Raw genomic sequence first — 25,423 nt, 5'->3', positions numbered from 1 at the left:
TTTAAGAATGATCAATCACTAGCACCGCAGCTTGGAGCAAGGGCAGAAACCTAAACCTGTGTTGCATGTGCGTGGGGTGAGGAATAAAGGAACTACTGGTGGCTTGAATAATGGTAAATGGACTGTATTTATATACGGCACTTTGTCAAAGCTTCATGACTCCTTAAAGAGCGTTTACATTTACAAGTCATCACATCACTCACCCATTTACACCCCATTCATAAAGAGGCAGGGGCTGTCATGTAAGGTGCCACCTGCTCAAGGGAACACACACACACACACACACACACACACACACACACACGATCTGCAGCAAGTTGGGGTTACGTTTCTTGCCCAAGGTTACATAGACATGACTGTACACTGACTGTAAGGGCTGCGATCAAACCCACAACCTCCTGATTAAAAGACGACATCACGGCCACAATCTTGAGTTGTACATTTCTGCATCAACTTTCCTTTTCACCCAATTAAAATTACACCTGCAAACAGACACAAATGTTCTCTTTTTCCATATCCCCCAACCAATTAGCATCATCGGCAGCAGTGTGTGTGTTGACAGCATTCCTCCCTGTGGGCTTATCAGTGGAGGAAGAGATGGTGAGAGGTCACGCTGACTTCACTAATCACTTCATTTATCCTTTAATAGACTACCAGGCTCGCTGGAGTGATCATCAGTTCTTTATGAATCCATTCAGTCACCATTAACGAGGTTTCACACTTTAGAGAGAGTGTGGTGACTAGTATGTGACTTTCTCCGATGCTTTTACAATTTAACTGATATTAAATTAGGTTCTGCTGGAAAGTGAAATTCGTTTTTTATATAGTTAGTAGAGTGGAAATAGCTGGTGTTGAATTGACTCTCAGAAATAGGCTATTAAAATAGAGATTGAATTGTAATAGGAATACATTTAATTTCTAAAAGAAGGTTACTCAATCTTGACTGTTGCCAGGAAACACAGCAGTACAGTGATATATTTGCCTGTGTATTAGTGCTTTTACCTCTGTAAGATCTCAATGCTTTTTCCACCACTGGTTATTAAACAAGGCTGGTGTGTGGAAAATGAAAAAAGTGTCTTTCATTTGCGTATACGATAAAATATATATCGTTTTTATTGTCTACAAATGTCAAGTTTTTCTTTTGCCTGCAGTATAACAAAAGCTGTGTGTTAGTGTGTGAGCGACCCCTTGATCTTGCCTGAGCACAAAGCTAACCTCTATACAACCTCTTTTAAACCAAATAACAAGCCACGAGTAACGGCAGCTGGGTCCCGAGAGAATAATACCCACAGGAGGAGAAAATAAAAAACAAGAGGAAGATGAGTCGAGCACGAGACGAAGAAAGATTTATTTCGACTGTTCATTTCATTTCATTTGAAACCTTTATTTACCCAGGTGTATCCTATTGAGATCATTGATCTCTTTCTCAAGGGAGACCTGCTCAAGTAGTTTCCACATGAAACATAAAAACATAAACAGAACAACAAAAGGACATTTTACAGCATCATTACAGGGATTTACAATTTACATAACTATCCACATAAGCAGGTACCAACAGCTTCCGATTGAGTAGCATCCAACCGAGCTTTACAAACATTTAGTGGCACCAGATTGCTCAGTTTCCATTTCAATTGCAGACGGTTCCAAGACAGAGGAGCTGCGCATCTAAAAGCTTTCTTCCCTAAGACAGTCCTAGCAGTTGGCACATTTAATAAAACTACAGCATGCGATCTCAGGCAGTAGCCACTTACAATTCGCCGTGAGATCAGGGCGCAGATGTAGGATGGAAGTTTCCCTAACATGGCTTTATATATAAAAATGTACCAGTGACTGAGCCTCCGTACAGTTAGTGAAAGCAAACCAGCCCTTGCATACAGGGTACAGTGATGGGTTAATGCTTTACAGTTTGTCACAAATCTTAGTGCACTGTGATACGCAGCATCTAACTTGACCAGGCAATGGGCAGGTGCATTCATATAGACCAGATCCCCATAGTCCAACACAGGTAAAAAGGTCACAGTGACTAGCCTTTTCCTGGCCTCAAGCGAGAAACAGGACTTGTTTCTGAAAAAGAAACCTAGCCTAACCCTCAGCTTTTTAAGCAGGTTATTGACATGACGTTTAAAAGTGAGACAATCATCAAGCCAGATACCAAGGTATTTGTAACAGGTAACCACTTCAAGTTTTATTCCTTGCGTAGTTACATTATCTAAAACAGGCTCTGGTGTCTTTTTAGCTTTTGAAAAGAGCATTACCTTGGTTTTCTCAACATTTAAAAGAAGCTTTAGTTCAGAGAGCTGAGTCTGAATAGTGTTAAAAACAGCTTGCAATTCAACAACAGCCTCCTTAATGGAGGGACCTGCACAGTACATAATGGTATCGTCCGCATAAAAATGTAAAGTAGCTTCATCGACATTTTCACCTAAACTATTGATGTAGATGGAGAATAAAAGTGGAAAACAGAACCTTGAGGAACACCATTAGTAATGTTTAACCACTCAGAAGACAAAATGAACACATTGGGACCTTTCAGAGAGGTAGTTCACAAACCACCCCACTGCATGGCTGGATATGCCAATACTGAGTAGCCTCTGCTTTAAGATGCGATGATCGACGGTATCAAACGCTTTGGACAGGTCAATAAATAGAGCTGCACAACTCTGCTGACTGACTGTATCAATTCCTCTTATCCAGGGCCGTCCCTCCCTACAGGCCGATCATGCAGACTGCGTGGGGCCTCATCTTGCGGAGGGTGCCTCAACGGAGCCGAAAATGCGGCGCACCTATGCGCTTATGCAGCGCAATTAGTGTGGCGAGGCACGGTTTTGCCGCTGCGAGGCTCCACTAGCCCCCCGTCGACGACGCTCGCGAAACAGAGGGCCTCATCATATAACTTTGCGTGGGGCCTCATGTTGGCCATGGACGGCCCTGCTCTTATCTATTAAAGGTCTCAATATCAGGGCTGTCAACGTTAGGCTTGAGATTAATCTGGGAAATTTAACACGTTTCGCAAGCCTACAGGAAAGCCTACAGGAAAGGGAAAACCCCCAAAAGTCTGATAGCAAATGAATAATACATTTGATGTGTGAATTAAATATGGCATGCAGGATTTGTTCTCTATGGAAAGGGTGAAAGATAATTGTACTTGAAAATGATCTGGTACGTTATAATAGAGCTTTTCAAAAACAATCAACAGCAAGGAGTTTTTAGCAGAGAAAAGCAATCATTTTGATAAATTCTTCGACTAGAGCCGTGTAAATGGTTAGTCAGCTGATGGATGAATCTGAATCTGCTGATGGATTCATGTTGGTCTGCATCCTGAATGCTGCTGCAATCCATAATCACTTTCCTTGCAGCAACAAAGTTAAGAAGGTGTTAGGCAGCCACTACATATGAAGGTCAATTTGCTGCTTTATTGTTACACAACCTTTTACATCCAAAGCTCATCCTGGTGTGCGGCCAAGTTTCATAGTTTCAAAAGCACAGTGCAGCTAATCCAACAAGCATGGATAATACCACTTTCAACACAACTCATACACACCACAACCTCTTTTATCTTGGTGTTGTTCTTCCAGGTAAACAGTGAAACACCATTTAGCGTCCTGCTCTTTGCCCTCTGTCTTCCTCCGCTCCCCTGCCAGCATCATGTCCGCCCCGGGCGCAGCATGTGGTCGGCAGCTGGCATTATGCTGACATTTTCTGTACAGTGCATCTCAGCCAGAGAGAGTCAGACCTCCCAGTCTGTGAGAGCCACCCTGAGAGCCAGGCATTACACTGTGATAAAACGACAGCCCTTCTTTGTGTTGAATCTACCAATGACAACACCAGAGATAATCCATTTGGTTGAAAACTGTATTTTGCCATGGCACAGAAAGGTAATCAGTATTGACTGATATAAAGTGATGTTCCATGCTTTAATGTTCAAAAACTCTTTATTTTTCTCATACTGCCTGTGCTGCAGCACCTATTTTCACCCTCTGTCTGAAACCAGAGCCCAGTCTGCTCTGATTGGTTAGCTGGCCGGCTCTGTTGTGATTGGTCAACGGCTTAGAGATCATGTACAATATGTTGGAGCACTAGCCAAAAGAAGCGTGACTGTTACATAGTGATGTCAGTATGTTCATGGATGTATGATTCCCTCTGGAGGATAATTTACATGCACAAAGACTGTAAAACCCTAAAAATAATAGGGCCTATTTAAACATTAAAAATCCCTTCGACATATTAACTATAAATAATAAATTGTGCCTGTTAGTTTTTCTCAATCGTCTCAATCAACAAGCAAAACAAAAAGCACATCCAATTGTTCTAACTGATGGAAAAAGCAGAGACGAACTTTTCCCACTTCCCAGCTTTCTCGTATGCACATCTGCACAGAAAGGTCAAACATACATGAGCAATTTTAAGGATAGGATTCCCTTGCAAAATGTCAATCCAGTCAGGGCTGTCAAAGTAAAATAGAAAAACAGAAACATGTCCACTGTGCGCTGTACGGCAGGTATACTATTGAGAATGTAGAGTTGCAGTTCCTAAAAACTCTTAAGAAAATCTATTTTCAGTTTGTAAACATGAGGACTCTTATTTAGTAGCAGCCTGTCCTCCTACAAAAAACGACCATATTATAGACCGATTGTCCATGCCCTTATTACGACCCAGAGACACGTTTTAAAGTGTATGTTGTTTCTTACACGACCACTAGAGGTGCTCTAGTGGTCATGTAAGAAACAACATGCTCCCGGCCCGTTCATCGCAAACGCTCCGGAGGGACGTTTATTCACAAATAACCCTCTCTGGAAAATCATAAATTGTGGAATAGTTTGGTCATTAAAATGCTTTTTGATTCGATTTCTGGCGAGAAGTGTATATTGTACTCTTAGAATCCACGTCCAGTCGATGTGTAGGATCTACAGTTTGATAGATATTACGGAGATGATTTGAGGTCTCGCCAGGAGAACGTGTATGCAGCTTCCATGTAAAGTTAGCGTGGGTGAAAACAGTTTTTCCGGTCTCGAAGTTTTCATAATAAAACCGGATATATTCCCCTCACTGTCAAATGATTACACAGTGATATCTCCATTCCTCATCCACTAAAAAACATCAGTTTATCCTTGTTAATTACACAATATTGATTGGTTTAAATTGTGTACAATGCTTTTGTGTTTTTAACCTTCGATTCAGAGAAACAAATAGTTTGTTCGGAGTTTAGACACTACACTACACTACCCAGAATCCCCAGCTATCGTTTGGGACTACAACATCCGCCTTGTTTTACAAACCCCGTGATTAGTCATCAAGCCCTGTGATTGGATGTTGGAGTGGCAGTGCGACAAGGTTACGCTAAGCGTCAAACAGCTTTATGAAATGGAATGGAACCACGGCAGACTCCCCCCCCAGGACTACACATGCTGGCTATTGTGTGTTTCACAACATGTTCTATGGCACGTCTCTTCATAAGACGTTTTCGTATTTCCCACAATTAGAAGTTGCCAGTATTAAAGTGTGTACTCCCTGGAAGTTTAGGGGATACGAAACACAGTGGTGTTATCAAATTTAAAACATATAATTAATAAATGGGTGAATTAATATACCCACATGACACCTAAGGTCAGAAGAGCTGGTCTTATGTCTGTGACCCCTCCTGTTGTTCATTGATACGCCTGAAACATGCACTTGTCAAGGTTCAGAGGCACATTTTGAAAACATGGCAGTAGCCATCGATCATCTTAAAGAGCTTACGAAATGCTTTTAGCACCTGTTAGTGGGTTTAGTATATGATAGAGGTTGCATTTGTATTGTGGAATGTGCCATATGATTTTTTTATTATTGATCTATTTTTTATAAATCACGATTATAACAGCATACAAAAGTTGTCAGTTAGTAACAATCGTTCGTTGCGCCGGAAACATCAACTTCGGCCATTTCCGGCGGTGACGTCATGAGTGGAACACAGCTGAGCTCAGTCCCGTTTGAATGCATTGAAGGGCCAAATATTACGACAAGGGATGCACAGCAATAAGACGCCAAGAATAATTGGCAAGCGATATGTTGTATGGGGATGTAGGGCCGTCTCAACATCTGGTTATGGGATGTTTTTGTGGCCAAAAAATGATCAAATGTTGCGTATATGGACAAAACAAGTGCGTCGTACGAGGCGGACGTTTGCTAGACCAGGTAACCCGGGGTCGATGAAACCGACGATGTGTGGGCAGCACATCGAGAGATCGTGTTTCGAACAATCAACAATGCCCGCTAAGGAGAGAGAGTAAACGCTTTCTCGAAGGTTCGTTTTGCTTTCTTACAACGTTACGTTAACTCAACCTTACATTTGCCATGAGGCTATGTTACTTTCCTTAAGAGCTAGCTGTCTTAGCTAACAACAGTTAGCAGCTAACGTTTTCTGCAGTTTGTGTTTCCACTGAAAAACGTGATGTAGTTATTTAAGGGTAAGTTAACTAAACGTTATCTTACAAGTAGAGAAAGTTAAGTTGTGTTTAAAATCGTCAATTTAATGCACGTTAAAGGTTTTGTGTTGAGCATGAAGTTAGCTTTACTGTAGCTCACCAAAGGTTAGCATGTTAAGCTGCACTTTCTGTGGCAGCTCGCTTAATACAAAGAGGGGTTTTGTGCTTCATTGTAAACTTTTCTTACAAATGTGTGTTAATCTACCTGAAATTGTAGGGACAGTTTTTTTCTACTCAACTATACAGACCATTGTTGAGGAGATGCAAAACATACTGTAAATGAGTTGGGTCTGACATATACTTTGAGTAATGTTACTATGCTGCTAAAAAATGAAACATTATCAGATGAGGGCATCACCAAAGTGTGTGAGTCTGTCAGGGGATTTGATCTGTTCTTTGCATGTCGTACAGGGCCTGTACACACTGCTCTGGTATGAATTAAAAATATAATTGTAAAATGTATGTCTCTCGCTCTTGTCATCATTCAGGCTTTGCATTTGAACTCCTATGACTGGTTGCGGGCTTGAAGGGAACGACTCCATGGCCTTCCTGACATCCAGGAAAAAGGTGAGATTCTAATCCATTTCAATGCCAACAGCCAGTCATTGTTTTTAACTTTTTTAATAGGATTTTTTGGGGAATTTAAGTTGTATTGGACAGTAGAGATGTACTGGAAACAGTGGAGAGGGAGGAGATGATATGCAGCAAAAGGCCGAGCCGGATGGTTGCTGCTCCGTGTGGAACGTGTTCTATCAGGTAAAGCACTTTGGTACCCAGTTATTTATGGTATTGAGTTTAAATTTAGCCTTTGGAAGGTGCATTGTAAAGACTGAAAAAACATTTATTTGTCTCAACATTCCTGTAATAATTTGTTTTTTTTATTGTTGATATTGTTTTGTTCTTTATTTTTGTTGTGAGAATCACTTTGTGTAAGTGCTATATACATAATTATACATAATTATACTAATATTATTGTTGTTACCATTATTAAAAAAAATGTCTTTGTTTTCTTTATTTATCGCTGCAGAAAGGATCATGCCAGCCCACATCAAACACCTGATCAAGAACTTGTGAATCTTCAGGCAGAAAAGATGAAAACACCTGTTCAAAGTTCCAGTTTCCTGTACATGGAACCATGCCTGTCCTCTGTTCCACATGTCTTCAGTCAGTCCTGAGGCCTGTACTACGAAGCAGGATGTTCTCTTCGCGGCTAACTTCAGGGAAAACTCCGGCTTTCCGGTCCTACGAAGCTGGTTCTCTTTTTAGCGGGCTAGATCTCCATGGTAACTTATGCTGAACGGCTAAACTGCCCCGGAGCAGGTTATGTTGCAGGCTAAGAGCTCAACTCAGTGAAAGCACCGCCTGCTGACCAATCAGAGCTCAGTGTGCAGAGTTTAAAGCGATCAAGTCATATTACAGGAGAAAGGAAACACAGAAAAGCTGCCGTTGCAGGAAAGACGGCCGGCAAAAATCACTGACTGTGTGAACGTGAACATGAACAGAATATCACCTCCATCTTCAGAGCAATCTGACTATTATAACATTAGCGTTAAGAAAGCACTTAAATATCTGCCACGACATAAGTAACCGGATCAGAGTAACATTAAGTACAGTCCGCGGCACATCACTTCATAATGTATCATATATCTCCTGATCTGAGTCACTGAGCCGTATCTGGCCGTGCAACACTCACAGCGTCACATACTATATGCAGAAGTATTATTTTAGTAACACGTTGAGTTGAGGAAACACTGGAGTCAGAGGTAATGAAAGTCAGACGGTGTGTTAGACGGGCAGTGATATCATAAACCTGTTGATGGACGCATTCAAACACTTTTTCTTTTTCCAGCTGTATTCACCTTGCAGGTGCAGCTCTGTGGCTTTGATCCTGGATAAAGTGTTTAAGTCATGGATGTTTAAAGTTTAACTTCTTCATATTTGACTAGTATTAAAGTTCACTTTTCATTCAGGAAGTATGACGCTGCACTGTCAGTACGCTTCTCCATGTTTGTGATTGGTCGAATGCTCCAGATACCACCCCTTTCATGTGAACACCTAACTAGATAGGACACGGCTGGCTTGAGCGATCCACTTGATAACCAGCGTCGTAGTACCGTTTAGCGAGAGCGCGTATGTTTTGGATTAGGCCAACCGGCTAACTCAAACATATCCAGGTTAGGTTGAACCGGCTTCGTAGTACAGGCCTCTGGACCCTATGACTCGGACACTAGTTCTACCAAGGCTTATTAGAGGTAAGAGTAGTAGGAGAGGAGTGGAGTTATCTTTGTATTTAGGCTGCAAGTCGACAAAGGTGATCAGATGCTAATAATGATCCGATTCATTTGATATTGATTGTCTGCCAATACCGAATCCTGATCCTATTCTTCGATTTCCCAGATAATACAGCTGCACCGTGTACACTAGCTCTATTTGTTTTTGCCATTGTAATTCACCATAAGCAATTGTTGACTGTAACGTCTAGACTCTATGCCAACCAACTGTAATTTGTAATGTATTATACTTTAACGGTTCTGGCAACCACAGCAGCCCAAATGTTAACGTAAATATTAAGTTTTCTTTTTACAGTGTACTTATATCTGTACATTTCTTTTCAGTTTGCTTCAAGAAGTGGCTTCAACAGACAGAAGTGCAGGCCAGATTGGGAAAGGCTGGACGCTACACAACGGGAAACATTATAGACATGAACAAGGAAAAACAACAAACACTTTCTTTGTTGCCTTGTTCTTATCATACATAGTGTTACGGTTTTTGTTACCATTTAAATATTGAATTCTATGTATTACTTTTATTTTAAATCAAATGCACCGGTTTTAGATAATATATTTATTTTGATGTGTAGGTTGATTTGCAGGTTGGTTGTTATTTGTATAATTATTGTATTGTTACTGTGTATTTTATTATATTAACTAGCTATTTATTAAATTAAAATACTATTATGAACACTATACAATGTCTTTATTTTGTAGATACCAGAATACATGACACAATGAATCTTTGTAATATATTTATGTTCTCTTGTTTAAATAATCATACCAGTATTTAATGTATGCTGGTCACCTGGAATCCTGGTAAGCTCCCAGCAGGGTATATTTAATACTATTATTAAACATAAGCTGGTGATAGATGGATAAACCAGCCATCCTGGCCAGCTGAAGTGTCCAAAACCCCTCTCCAGCCAACCATTCCAGCCTAATATATACTGGCTGGTCAATTTACAACAGCCTGACCAGCTACATGTATCTAAACTGGTTATTTCAACAGAGTCATTATTATTTATTTACTATTTTTTGAGAATCTCTATGAATTTTAGTCAAATGTATATACCAGTCTCTGTTCTGTTGCCTGAGCCAAGTTTGCCTGCTACATTACGATGTATTATTATTTATTTACTATTTTTTGAGAATCTCTATGAATTAAAGTCAAATGTATACCAGTCTGTGTTCTGTTGCCGCATCGGATCTCCGCCAAATGAGTCTTGTCTGTCACTCGATTCTGTCTCCAGAGTCCGACATCAGCCACAGAGGTAGTGTATTATTCAACAGGTGTTCTACTCGTGACGTGCGTGACGTCACTAACCGGCGAAAGCTGTTTTGTTCCGAGCGGTCGTGTAACATCGGAAGTGAGCATGGAAAGTTGTAATAAACCACGATTTATAAATACTGCGGGCATATTGTCATGAATGACATGATTTCCCATTAATAATAGTATATATATTATCGTAATAAGAACAGTATTGTCCTTCATTTCGTAAGCTCTTTAAGATAAGATAAGATATACTTTATTGATCCCAAGTTGGGAAATGTTTTTGTTACAGCAGCATACTACTTTGTTCTACTCCACTACAATTCAGAGGTTAACCTGGTATTTTTACTCCACTACATTTATTTTAGTTACTTTACAAATTCTGATTAATGATGTGAAATATAAACAACCCTGTTACGTGCCAGGCAGGCTGTACATGTGTGGTTTTCCTTCCCTCCTGTGTTTCTCTCTTCTCCCTGTCGTCTGCACAGCTTATCAGCAGCTGATCGGTATCTGCCTGTGCACCTGAGTCTGATGGCTGATTGGATCCTCTCACCCTCAGCTGGCCTATCAGCAACCAGGCCCGACCATAAAGGAGGCACCCAGGAAGTCTTCTCTCTCTCACTCTGGGCCTGTTGCTGAGGAAGGAACACGGCTGTGTTTAGCAACTAAAGCTATTTGAATAATCTGAACTTTGTTAATGTGTGTGTGTTGAGAGGTGGAGGAGTTAGGTAAGTCTGGGGTACCCTGTACATTTCTCACCACCGAGCTAACTATTGTTTAGACACACTAGGTAAGCGGATTGTTGCCACCCCTGTATATTGTTTTTGTTTGAGTTTGGTTTCAAAGGATAGTTGTAGAGAGGCCTGGTTTTGTTATGCTTGTTTCTTTTGTTTGGCACAATCCTTTGACTCCTCCTCCTCCTCCTCCTCCTCACAAACAGAGTGTTTCTGTTTAATTGTATTATATGATAGGTTACAAGGAATAAACCTTTTGTCAACCTTTACTCTGACTCTCTCATAATTATTGGTTGTACGTTATTGTCTCCAGGTCCCCTAGACCTTAGTGGGGACGTAACAAATGGGGGCTCGTCCGGGATATCTATTTTCCTGAAATAAAAACAACCAATAATTGAGAAGTCATTGTAGGTGTTGTACATTGGCTGAAAAATGGGTTTTGACTTACAGGACTTTATTGAAAGTCCAAGTGTTGATACGTTGTATTCCTGTCGCAAAGATGACATGTTATGTATCGCAGCTCACTTTAACATTTCAGTAGACAAGTATAAAGTAAAAAAAGAGATAAGAGAGAAAATCCTGCACAAACTAGAGGAGTTAAAGATTCTTGTAATCCCAAGCATGTCAACTCAGCCTAGGGCTGAGGTGTCTATTGAAGATTATAGGGAAAGAGTATTAGCTACACCTAGAGTTGACAAGTTTAGTCCTCAAGCTCCTCCTGCAACGCTTCCTAGGTTTGAGGCTTTCTCTCCGGGTAGCTTAGGTGCAAGTAGTGATGCCAAACTAAAAGTTCGTCTTGTCCGTCTTCAGATGGAGGGCCAGGAAAAGGAGCGTAGAGCGGACTATGAACACAGGCTGCAGATTCGCAAGTTAGAGATAGAAGCTGAGAAAGAAATCACGTTAAAGCGGCTTGAAGTTGATGCCCTGAGAATCTCTTCAGAGCAGACATTTGAGAGGTCAAGACCTTCACATACAGTCTCTCATACAAAGAGTTTTGATGTTAGTAAAAATATTGCTTTAGTGCCAACTTTTAGAGAGTCAGAGGTTGACTCATATTTTTGTGCTTTTGAGAGAATTGCTACCGCACTGGTCTGGCCTAAAGACATGTGGCCAATCCTACTTCAGTGCAAATTAGTAGGTAAGGCTCAGGAAGTGGTATCTTCACTTTCTTTGGAAGAAAGCTTGCAGTACGAAGTGCTTAAAGAGTCGATATTGCGTGCTTATGAGCTTGTGCCGGAGGCCTACAGACAAAAGTTCAGAAACCATAAAAAGTCTGCTACGCAGACATTTGTTGAGTTTGCGCGAGAGAAGGGCATTCTCTTTGATAAATGGTGTGCGGCTAATGAAGTGAAGGATCATTTTGAGAGTCTTCGTCAGTTACTTCTCTTGGAAGATTTTAAGAATTCTTTGCCTGAAAGGATGGTGATATTCTTAAATGAACAGAAGGTTACTTCACTGGCTAAGGCAGCTGTTTTAGCAGATGAATTTATGCTCACTCACAAGACTGTGTTTTCTTCACCCTTGCGCCCAGATAGAGTTTCAATATCACAAACCGGAAGACCTGATCTTGGCCCAACAACTTTTGAAAGGTCTAGAGGACCACCATCACCTCCACGGGGGCCCCGTGAGTGTAACTACTGCCATAAAACAGGACACCTTATTTCAGGGTGTCATTTCTTAAAGCGTAAACAACAATTTTCGCAACGCTTTCAAACGCCAAAAGGCATGGGACTCATTAAAGGAGTTTCCCTATCAGACATAGAAATGTCCCAGGAAGATGATGTACCTGATCCCTGTTTCAAACCCTTTATTTCCAAGGGCTTTGTTTCTTTAACAGGGGATCCTAAAGACCAGCTGCCAGTACAGGTACTTAGGGACACAGGAGGTTCTCAGTCCATTATTAGGGAAGGCATCTTACCTTTAACCTCCAGATCATCATGTGGATCAAGTGCTGTTGTTCAAGGGGTAGGCATGACACTAGTTGCGGCTCCTTTGCACAATGTTTATATTCACTCATCTCTTGTCAAAGGATTCTTTAAAGTAGCTGTCCTCCCTGCCTTGCCCATCAAAGGTGTTGATTTCATCCTCAGTAATGACTTGGCTGGGGGCAAAGTTAAGCCAGTACCTGAGGTCATTGATTCTCCTGATCTAAGTTTAGATGCAGAGAAATCAGCTGAAGTACCTCCCGAAATCTTTCCTGCTTGTGTTGTTACAGGGGCACAGTCAAAGAAATACGGAGAGGACTTGTCTGATTCTTTTCTTGCTACAGGGCAGTTTCTTGAAGACATGACAGTGTCGGACCGACTGCCAGAGGAGGCCCGGTCTGCTGGTGCTGGATCACCCAGTAACAGCGCAGAGCTTGTACAACTGCCTGCCACTCGGGAAGAATTCATGGCAGCCCAGTTAAGTGATGAAACACTTTCTAAATGTCTCTTCTGTTATCAGTCAGGAAGAGGCCAAGTCAAAGAAGATGGCCTACATTATGGAAGATCACCTATTAATGCGTCGCTGGATTAGTGATGCCTGTGAGGAGTCAGACTCCTTAGCAATTTATCAAGTTGTCGTGCCAACAACCTATCGTTCTCAGGTGATGTCCTTGGCTCATGATCATCCATGGTCAGGTCACATGGGGGTAACAAAAACATATCAAAGAGTTTTAAAACACTTCTTTTGGCCAGGACTTAAGTCTGATGTAGTTCTTTATTGTCGAACATGTCATGTGTGCCAAGTTGTTGGTAAACCGAATCAGGTGATTCACCCTGCTCCTCTCATTCCTATTCCGGTAATGGGAGAGCCATTTGAAAGGGTGATTGTGGATTGTGTGGGACCCTTACCTAAAACTAAAACTGGAAACCAGTTTCTCTTAACTGTCATGTGTGCTTCCACTAGGTTTCCAGAAGCCATCCCACTACGGAAAATTACTGCCCCGGTCATCACCAAGGCACTTCTGAAGTTTTTCTCCATGTTTGGTCTACCGAAGGTAGTTCAAACAGACCAAGGTACCAACTTCATGTCTAAAGTGTTTGCCCGGGTACTTGACACCTTAGGTATCAAGCATGTGACATCCAGCCCATATCATCCTGAAAGTCAGGGGGCATTAGAGAGGTTTCACCAGACTATGAAATGCATGTTAAGAAAACATTGCCATGAGTCTCATAAAGATTGGGATGACGGTGTTCCTTTAGTGTGATTTGCTGCCCGTGAAGCTGTTCAGGAGTCTCTAGGTTTTAGTCCTGCTGAGCTAGTGTTTGGACATGAGGTCAGAGGTCCTTTAAGGGTTCTTAAAGAGCATTTGATCATGCCTACGAAAACAGTTTGCAGTATCCCGGAGTATGTCGCCAAACTTAAGGATCGTCTAAATCGTGCTTGCTCCTTGGCTAGGGAAGCTTTGACCTCTACCCAGGGGAACATGAAGAAACGCTACGACCAGAAGGCGGTAGCACGCTTGTTTCAGCCAGGTGACAAGGTGTTGGTTCTATTGCCTGTACCTGGCTCTGCTCTGTCTACTAAATTTGCTGGTCCTTATGTTGTAGATAAGAAGCTCTGTGAAACAAACTACGTCATTCAAACACCTGACCGCAGACGTCCTACCAGAGTGTGTCATATCAACATGCTAAAGAAGTACTGCACCAGGGAAGACCAAAGTGAGTCTTCTAAAGCTCACCAGGTGGAGAAAACCGTCTCTCCTATGGCTTCAGTTTCAAAGGTGAGCTCAAATGAGGATGAGGATGAGTTGGTGATGCGCAGTGCAACACCACAGGGGGCAAGACTAAGCAATACTGAGGTATTAGCTGATTTGCCCAATTACTTGTCTCATCTTCCTGATATCCAAGGAAGTGATATACAGAAACTGATATTTGACTTTGCATGTCTTTTTAATGACACTCCATCACAAACTTCTGGCCTAGCTCATGATGTGGTTTTGACCAACCCCTCGCCCATCAAACAGCGGGCGTACAGAGTTAACCCAGTTAAGAGAGAGGTTATGAAAAGGGAAGTTGAATATCTACTTAAAAACGGATTTGCAAGGCCTAGTTCCAGTCCCTGGAGTTCCCCTTGTGTGCTAGACACAAAGTCAGATGGCAGTCCCAGATTCTGCACTGACTTTCGCAAGGTTAATGCTGTCACTGTTCCCGATGCACACCCATTACCGCTCATTGATGACTGCATCGATGAAATTGGTCCTGCACAATTTGTCAGTAAACTGGACATGTTAAAGGGATACTGGCAAGTTCCTTTAACACAGCGTGCTTCTGACATCTCGGCCTTTGTGACACCTGACAGTTTCCTTCAGTATACTGTGATGCCTTTCGGTATGTGTAACGCACCTGCCACCTTTCAGAGGCTTGTAAATCTTGTATTAGGACATGTTCCAGACTGTAAGGCATATCTGGACGACATTGTTGTCTATTCTAAGGACTGGTCTAGCCACATGTCTACCTTAAGAGAAGTTTTTAAGTGCTTGTCGGCCGCATCCCTAACGCTTAACCTTGCCAAATGTGAGTTTGGAAAAGGTACCGTTCTCTACCTTGGTCAGCAGGTTGGTCGGGGGAAGGTGTGCCCTGCTGATGCAAAGATCAGGGCAATTGCCTCCCTCCCAGTGCCATCCACCAGGAGGGAACTTCGCCGCTTCCTAGGAATGGCAGGGTACTATCGCCGTTTCTGCAGAAACTTCTCATCGGTGGCGGCCCCACTCACTACGTTGACCAGTCCCTCAAAGTCTTTCGTTTGGTCCGGTGAGTGTCAGCAGTCATTTGAGAGCCTAAAAGGTATTCTGTGTTGTACTCCTGTTCTTTCTGCACCAGACTTTTCGAAGCCATTCAAGCTCGAGGTCGATGCCAGTGGAGTTGGGACAGGGGCTGTTCTTCTACAAGAAGATGCACAGGCTATCGATCACCCCGTGAGCTACTGCTCCCGAAAGTTCAACAAACATCAGTTGAAGTACTCTACTATTGAGAAAGAAGCTTTAGCTCTATTGTTTGCCTTGCAGCACTTTGAGGTGTATCTTGGCTCCAGTGTAAAACCTATTAAGGTATACACTGATCACAATCCGCTGGTTTTTCTTTCAAGGATGTACAACCACAATCAACGCCTTATGCGTTGGTCGTTGATTGTCCAGAACTACAACCTTGACATAAGCCATAAAAAGGGGTCCGATAATGTTCTTGCCGATGCACTATCTCGTGCTATGTAAATAGAAGGTTCATTGTAAGGGCCAAACATACTGTTTGGATTTATATGTGTGGGGGTGTTACGTGCCAGGCAGGCTGTACATGTGTGGTTTTCCTTCCCTCCTGTGTTTCTCTCTTCTCCCTGTCTTCTGCACAGCTAATCAGCAGCTGATCGGTATCTGCCTGTGCACCTGAGTCTGATGGCTGATTGGATCCTCTCACCCTCAGCTGGCCTATCAGCAACCAGGGCCGACCATAAAGGAGGCACCCAGGAAGTCTTCTCTCTCTCACTCTGGGCCTGTTGCTGAGGAAGGAACACGGCTGTGTTTAGCAACTAAAGCTATTTGAATAATCTGAACTTTGTTAATGTGTGTGTTGAGAGGTGGAGGAGTTAGGTAAGTCTGGGGTACCCTGTACATTTCTCACCACCGAGCTAACTATTGTTTAGACACACTAGGTAAGCGGATTGTTGCCACCCCTGTATATTGTTTTTGTTTGAGTTTGGTTTCAAAGGATAGTTGTAGAGAGGCCTGGTTTTGTTATGCTTGTTTCTTTTGTTTGGCACAATCCTTTGACTCCTCCTCCTCCTCCTCCTCCTCCTCCTCACAAACAGAGTTTCTGTTTAATTGTATTATATGATAGGTTACAAGGAATAAACCTTTTGTCAACCTTTACTCTGACTCTCTCATAATTATTGGTTGTACGTTATTGTCTCCAGGTCCCCTAGACCTTAGTGGGGACGTAACAAACCCTTAAATCAGGCTTTAGTTACACCTGAGTCAAATTCAGGGAAGGTGATTGTCAAGTGCCAAAATAAACTATGCAATATATTGGACGTTAAGTACTTTGTCAGACTTCATATTTATCTGTGGATAACCCCAACGTCTTTTCTTATTCAAAGGAAGACCTTAACTTAAAGTAATCTTTAATGTTTAAATAAAGCCTCATTAGTTTGTCTGTTTTGCACATCCTCCTGTTAATATCTTTGGACGTCCTGCACTATTGTAGAGATCACTACAGTATCTTCTTGATATTTTCTATTCTATATTTCTATCATGCCTTCTGCTTTTCCCCAATTTTGTATGTAGGCTACTCGTAATATTTAAATGTTTTCATCAAATAAAACGTATTCAACAACAGTATTCAATAACGTGCTTTAACCACTAGGCGGTGCGGGTTAAAAAACCAGTGGTGTAGTTAATATGACTATTATGGCACCCTTGAAAGGGAGAAGCATTTATCTCATTGTACATGTATAATGACATTAAACTATTCTATTAACTTTATTGTGAAATTAAAACAGAACGGTAAAGGAAAATACAGTTTCAGTCTCTCGATTTGAAGCTTATGCATTGTACCATGAACCTGTATAAACCTGTAACAGTCAACTGCATGAGGAGTTGGAAAGGTAGTAAATAATATCTTTAAAAAAAACTACAAACAAATCCCTTTCTATCAGCTGTGCACCGTTATGGTGTAAATACAGCCTATCTACCAATTGGATCAAATATAAAAGCCAGCCGAATTAGTGTTGATACTGCAAGGAGACGTATTGTGTGAAAAGAAATGGAAGATGGTGTTTAATTGCTAATATATTTATGATCCACTTCACATATTCAGTTTTGGCGGCATTTCTTACAGTTTGTCTAGAAGTCTTCTCATCAGGGCTCTATAAATAAATAAATATCAACGGCAGATATGTAATATTTAATGCAGCCGAACCGTGTATTACAATGACGTCATGTGATGACTTCCAAAGAGAAAAGCAAGAACACTCGGAATAAAGTATTTTATTTAAAAAAACGTTTTTCCGATTTCATATCCCATAAACACCATCTCCCAACATGCATTGCGGCTAAAACAATCGATGTTTCAGCCTATCAAAACCTCTGAAAAAAGAAAGGTGTCTCTCAGAATCGAAAGAGAAAAAGCTATGGGAAAAACACAAAAGCATTGTACACAATTTAAACCAATAAATGTCGTATAATTAACTAGGATAAACTGATGTTTTGTAGTGGATGAGTACTGCAGATATCACTGTTACATCATTTGATCATTGGTTTTATTATGAAAACGTCGAGACCGGAAATACTGTTTTCAACACGTAACTTTACATGGAGGCTGCCGCATACCTCAAATCATCTTCGTAATATCTATCAAACTATAGATCCTACATATCGACTGGACGTGGTCGTGGATTCTAAAAGTACAATATATACTTCTTGCTAGAAATCTAATCAAAAAGCGTTTTATGGCCAAACTATCCTACAATTTAGGATTTTACAGAGAGGGTTATTTGTGAATAAACGACCATCTGTAACATTAGCATTCAACGGGAGCACTAGAGGGCGAAAACTTTAAACGTAATTATAGGTCGTATTAAGCGCTTGAACAAACGACACATTTGGTCGTAATAAGGGCCTGAACAATCGGTCTATTTGGTCGTATGAGTTGGAGGACTTCTTGTTTAGTAGATGTAGCGCTCCAAAGGATCTGGAGACATTTGTAGAATTTTCGAGGAGACCATCAGGAGTTATTTAAGGATGCAGCTTAAAGGGAGTGCTGGCAACTTATCAAACACTCGCTCAAGCAGGACTAGAGAGCGTGTCAAATTTAAAGTCAATGTCCTGATACACGATCTCAAGTTGTAATGAGGTTAGACAGCACGCTTTTTGTGCACAAGTCAATGCTAACATTACAAACGGAGATCAAACGTATTTTAAAGGACCTGGAAAATAATGTCTCCAGTGATTATAATGTCAGGAAAAAAGGCTGTTATCGTGTCTCTTTCCTTATATAATCGTGCTCTAAAAACAGGTACAGAAAACATGATATTTTCACACCGAAGCATTGCATGTTTTTGGACGGTGTGCAAAACATCCCGGTGAAGGTCAGCCTCCCTAATCTGGCTAAAGCTCATGTCCTTTGAGAACTGGATGTTTTTTATCCGATTTACTGGCTGATCTGAGCCCTCAAGGGACTCTGAGCAGCAGGGTCTAATCCAGAGCTACTATCTTTTCTAGGAATTTAGAAATGTGGGTTTATGCAAAGAATGTTATCTCATCCCAGAAAACAATGCTGTATAAATCTGTTTACGGGTGGAATTAACAAAAACAATCGGCTTAGCATTCAGTACTGTGTCATAACCTACAGTAAACACAGAACATGCACACATCACAATCTTACTTTTTCTTCCTTGTCATTTTATAACAAGACCAACGATCCAATATATTTCTTATATCTGCGAAATACATAAGTTACCTGGACTTTGAAAGGTTTAGTTTACTACAGCATCTGGATTAAGATCACTCACAGCATGTGCTTTGCAATTTATCTATTTTTATTAGTCTTGAAACATGGTAATCCTGCTCTTAAACCCTATATTATAATTGTACCAGTAATCCGATTAGTTTTTTTTCATGTATCCTGATTCGCATGCAGTAACATGTAACCCGTCACTCCCCAAACCTGATGCTTACACACATTTTTTTTTACTCTGAGATCTTTTTCTCTCGTTATAGTATATTTGTTTAGTCTATGTAATTAGTACTGTTTGTTTGTATTGAGAGAAATTGCATTATGAATAGTGAAGAGTCTACTCACCCAGTCCTAAGCAAGATACTCGGAGTCCTGATTTTCCAAGGTTCCTGTAAAGACAGAAAAAAAGGAATTAAATCTCTTGTACACCGAAAATAAAACAAGCGCCTTACACACAATAAGATCCAGACATTACATCAGTGAAACCCTGAGTGACTGGTGGAACATATTCACCAATGCTTGAATAGAGCTTCCACACTGCCCTTGTTTTGTTAAAGTGCTATTACTTTGCATAGCGTCGCCAGCTTTATCAACCTCAATCTGCCAAAGAAACTGTTCATTAGCTTTTTAGTGAACTAAACTGAATTAAGCTGGAGCCTTGAGAAGTTGCTTGGCTGAATGAAAGCAGCCGGTCTGCTTAAAAAAGGCAGATGCAAACAATGTTCTTATAATTACTCTCACTGCCAGAACGGTAGACACAGGTCCACACTTCAAATGTAGCGATCGGGTGTTAAATAATAATTCTAATTAACGATTTGAGAACCACAAATTTGACAATAGCTAGTTACAAAGCTGACATTCGCTAGCTAGCATGTTAAATAGATAGCAAACATTATAGCCTGTAAAGTATAGTTAATTTCTGCTTGTCTCCAGGTTAACTTGTTTTTAGACATTTCCACACTGTTGACCTTTGTCCAACCTTCTGGCAGTGAGAGTTATTTTAATCTGTCCGCATGAGTTTTAGTATGGTGTCCAGCCGGCCGGTGTGTTTCAGTACTTTTTGTAATTCCTCATAGCGGAGCTTAAAGGCCATTTTTGTGCTAAACCGGTTGAACTAACACATCCATTTGTACGGTGGCCCTGAAGTGCAAGACACCACAGCATTTCAGAAAACACCACAGCATTTCACAAAACACTACAGCATTTCACAAAACACCACAGCATTTCAGAAAACGCCGCAGCATTTCACATTGGACGGAAAGGGTATTCCTTTAGGGAGAACACTTCTTGTTTGTGATTGGACAGAGCCAGCCAGAGAAGCACTGCTGTGATTGGTTGTTTTTGCTGCCAGTCAAGAAATGACGCTTCGTGATTGGTCAACACCCGACAGCGAAATATGTCCCAACCATGGTCCCACAACGTATGGTCCCAACACATCAGCCGTTAGCACACACTCAGATCTCACAGCTCCTCATATCTGTTCAGAAACTGGACAAAAGTTAAACAAGTACAAACCACAGACTGTCTATGTCATGGCGAATACAGTCGCTGCTTTATTTATGTCTGTATGACGTTGTTGTGTGTACGGAGCAGCTACAGGTTAGTTTAGCCTGATGAATCCGATTCTGAAAACACGCATTTTAAAAGCTTTTCGCCTGCCGTCTTGTCTGCAGACTTGTCAAAGCGTTAATTCATGGTTTTTACTAACTGCTATCAGTATTTAGTTACTTCGGCATCACTTTGAAACGTGTATTACAATGAAATCACGGTCAAATATGTTCATTTTGTTGTAGGATTTACATGGAGATACGCCCTGTCCCCTCTCCAGCGCCTCTTGTTTGAATGACAGCATTGACAGGAGCAAACACAGCTGACAGGAGCAAACACAGCTGACAGCCGCGGTGAAACTCGAGCGATTAGAGCGATGCGAATATTGGGTGGTCTACCATAGTATTTACATGGAGATAAGCCCCTTAAAAACCATGAGTTAATAAAGCATTAATTCTGTGTTTACTCCTGTCATTCAAACAAGACGCTGGAGAGGGGGCGGGCCGTATCTCCATGTAAATCATGTGAATCGGATCCATCAGGCTAAACTAACCTGTAGCTGCTCCGTCCACGCTCACAACAACGTCATACAGACATAAATAAAGCAGCGACTGTATTCACCATGACACAGACAGTCTGTGGTTTGTACATGTTTAACTTTTGTCCAGTTTCTGAACAGATATGAGGAGCTGTGAGCTCTGAGTGTGTGCTAACAGCTAACAGCTGATGTGTTGGGCTAATCACAAGCGTCATTTCTTGACTGGCAGCAAAAACAACCAATCACAGCAGTGCTTCTCTGGCTGGCTCTGTCCAATCACAAACAAGAAGTGTTCTCCCTAAGGAATACCCTTTCCGTCCAATGTGAAATGCTGTAGTGTTTTCTGAAATGCTGTAGTGTTTTGTGAAATGCTGTGGTGTTTTCTGAAATGCTGTAGTGTTTTTTGAAATGCTGTGGTGTCTTGCACTTCAGGGCCACCGTACATTTGAATCAAAAGAATAAGAATCATCCATTAATCTAACTTCACCTCAATAATAACCAAAAGTTTTATTGGACATATCAATCTGTGAAAACTGTTGAAAAGAATGAGAGACGAGTAAATAACAAGCAGGCGTTTCATTTTTACAAAAGACAGGAAGCTTCAATAATTCAGTTTGACATTCCTTCTGATTTCTCTGATGAAAGGAAATTGAATTTCACTTTCCAGGACCTCTAGGTAGATGACTCTCTTCCACAATGTGTAAACGGGTTCATGAAATGAAATGTTTATAATAGGCCGTTTAATTAGTTTCTTTCCAGTGTGCCGGGAGAACAAACAGTGTCATAACATTTTTTTTCAGTAACCCTAATGTAAGTATTAAAATATAAAAGAAACGTAATCTGATTACTTTGCGTTGCTTTTGGATAACCTCAAATCCAAGAGAAAGTAAAAATCAACAAGATATTTAGGATACAAAATGTGTCCTCTGCTCAGAGATGATACTTATAGGAAAACTTGCCTTACATTGAGCATATTCAGGCAGTAGCCTAAACACTAACACCAAAACACACTATTTTATGAACATACAGGTTCACCTATTATTTACTCACATTGTGACACACACACACACACACACACACACACACACACACTCACACACACACACACACACACACACACACACACACACACACACACACACACACACACACACACACACACACACACACACACACACACACACACACACACACACACACACACACACACACACACACACACACAGGCTCTCTAGTTTTGAGCAGGTGCACAGCTATGAGCACGGCTCCTATTCATCAGCATGAAGGCCGTACAGGTGGGCACAGCTCATAGTTAGTTGTCAGCACTTTTGCCACTTGCTCAGGGACCTTTGTTAGAGAGGAAACGCGAGAATTGATCTGAAATGAAAAATGCATGTCATCGTTTTTGTTCTGGAAACTTGTTATTTTTAGTCGTAATCTAAGAAGTGACGACTATAGGCAAAACTTTAGTTGAATACAAGTTGGTGATAAACTTATACCAAACTTTTGTAGTTAAAGTTTCTTGTTCTGTTTCCAAAGAGCCCCAGATGTATTCCTAAAACATTGGTGCATTATTACCCCCAAAAATTAGGTCCTACTTCTTTTGATGACCACTATTCCTTAACCTCAGTGAGAAACGTCATGGGGTTAAGGAAAGAAGTGAAGGATAATTCCTTAGGACTTGACATAAGAGACAGCACTGACACTGGGAGACATAATTAATTACACTTCTCCATAAAAGACATTACTATTACAAATCCCTGCAGAAAAGGATCGTTCTTAAGCTAAAACAATTGAAGTCACCCAGCTTTAAAGCCTATACACACTTCATTATAAAGCAGTGTTATTCCTCACATCAACGATAATATTAGGATTTAAAAACTCAGGTTGGTTCATTTATGAGAACATTACTCACAGCTGTCAGTAATATTTCATTTTCTTCTCACCTGTCAAAACTGCTTTAGTTCTGCATCACTGACACGTCACCTCCGGTTAATCAGGCTTAACAAAAATCAAGCCACCCACAGAAAATACATTTTCAGAGTCACACTCATTAAATCTGCTGTTACCTAAAAAATATCCACTCAGGAAACTGGAGGTGAACAACAAGTCTGAGTTGCTTTGCTCTGCGGGACCCAGAAAATATTACTCATGAATATGGATTAAGCATCCTCCTGCATACGTGCCTAATCCCATTCAAATCGTCTGCCTCCTTCTGTTATTTCTAAAATATTTACAGTAATGTTGATCGATGAATAAATAAAAATGCATGTTGAATGTGTTTCTCCCATGTTTAAATGTATTTCCAGTATGTGTTTGCTCATCAGTGGAAGAGAACGAGCAGTATTAAAGTATTGAATATAAGATACTATCTGGGGGATCCTCTCTTTATGCTCACTCGCATAACTTTCCTCAGTTGGCTCGGATACTGCTGAACGTGCACAAAGCATCCCTTCGTTCAGCTCTCGAGAGACGGGCGAAAGAGCGGCAGTGAAGAGGATAATAGATGAGATTGAGGGAATGATGCAGAGAACAAGAAGATTCAATAAGATTCAGCCACTTGGGAGATGGATTGAGAAAGTGATCTTCTCCTTTCAAATGGCTCACACACACACACACACACACACACACACGCACGCACGCACGCACGCACACACACACACACACACACACACACACACACACACACACACACCATGTATACATCACTTCAGAGGACATTACATTGACTTACATGCATTTCCTGGAGACTTATCCTAACCATAACCATAACCAACACATGCCTATCTATCCCTAACCCTTAATCTTACCCTTACCCTAAACCTAACCAAGTATTCACCCTCAAATTAATGGGGACCTCCAATGTGTCCCCATAAGGGAGGCGAGTCCCCACACGTGACTGTGTAAACAGATTTAGGTCCCCACAAGTATAGTAATGCTAGGCCACACACACACACACACACACACACACACACACACACACACACACACACACACACACACACACACACACACTAATACAGTAGTCCTCGTCCATCAAATATTTATTGAAATATGAATCCCCCGTAGCCGCTTCTCCAAACAGATCTACAATAACAAGCCTTCCACATCAATGAGGCTATTCATCTCCACTTAAACACGTCTTCTTAGCTGATGATGGACAGTAATGACTTTCTCCAATACCCCCGGTGCTGTGGCAGTATTATCCTCTCTGTATCTGCTGTAACCAGAGATCTGTCAATGATTACCTTCTCCACTTTAAAGAAGTATTGAGAGGAGCTGATAGTATGAGAACTTATGAAATAGGGTTTTTCGAGGGCTGTCAACGGTTGTGATTAACCTGGAAACCTTCAATCATAAAAAATAAAAATGAATGCAAATGAATCACATTACCAAGTTTGACCCAAATGTGCTCGTGTACCACCAGCACAGAGGTTTACCATGAATCACATGGCAGTGAAAAGCCAAAGAAAGAAAGAGGAGGAGTCAGCACAAGAGACATGCGTTACACTGACTTGAGACCACTGGACATCAGAAGGAACCATCACTTCCTCCACCTTTTACCAGACGATTAAGAGTGATTGGAAAACAGTGACAACGCATTTAAATGTGTCTTTTAATGTAGAGGGTTTCGGCAAATGTTTGCATTTCAATCAATCAACAACTTTATTAATCCCGCAATGGGCATTTGGTTATGAGCAGCAGCTTACAGTATGTCATGAACACAGGCAGGAACATACAGGAAGAACACACACAGATACACCCGGGAGCACAGATGTGGATCATTCCAATATACACAATGAATAGTTCATAGCATCACAATAATAAATAAATAAACAATCAAGTTAAAAGCCTTTCAAGAATTTAAAAGGTTGAGAGCAGAGGGGATGATTTTGCAAAGCGATTAGTCCTAAGAGCAGGTCGAGCATGTCTACGCCCTGATGGCAACGAGAGGCCGGAACGCTTGCTGCTTCCCGCAGAATCTGTTGGTTACAGGAGGAGTTTAAGTCTCTCTGTTTCACGCCGAGGTTTTAACAATGCTGTTCAGGCTGTTCCCGTCTTTCAGTGTAAGGCTATGGAACCAGCAGATAAAAGAAAAGGCTCTCAATGAATGCTTGGTAAAAACGACAAAGAATGAAAGGCCTGACAGAGAAAGAGTTCAGTTTG

General features: G+C 41.2%; 1 protein-coding gene across 1 annotated transcript in view; it reads right to left on the bottom strand.

Moving 5' to 3' along the window:
• kcnab1a (potassium voltage-gated channel subfamily A regulatory beta subunit 1a) overlaps window positions 1–25,423 on the bottom strand; it is a 101,884-nt gene that overhangs the window by 31,174 nt on the left and 45,287 nt on the right. The window contains exon 2 of the mRNA XM_034097079.2: window positions 19,516–19,559. Coding sequence (XP_033952970.1) covers window positions 19,516–19,559 — 44 coding nt within the window. The remainder of the gene's footprint in view (window positions 1–19,515; window positions 19,560–25,423) is intronic.

The sequence above is a fragment of the Pseudochaenichthys georgianus genome, chromosome 13 (assembly GCF_902827115.2).
Source record: "Pseudochaenichthys georgianus chromosome 13, fPseGeo1.2, whole genome shotgun sequence".
Lineage (NCBI taxonomy): Eukaryota > Metazoa > Chordata > Actinopteri > Perciformes > Channichthyidae > Pseudochaenichthys > Pseudochaenichthys georgianus.
Note: the sequence above shows the minus strand (reverse complement) of the source record. Positions and strands in the feature narration are given on the sequence as shown.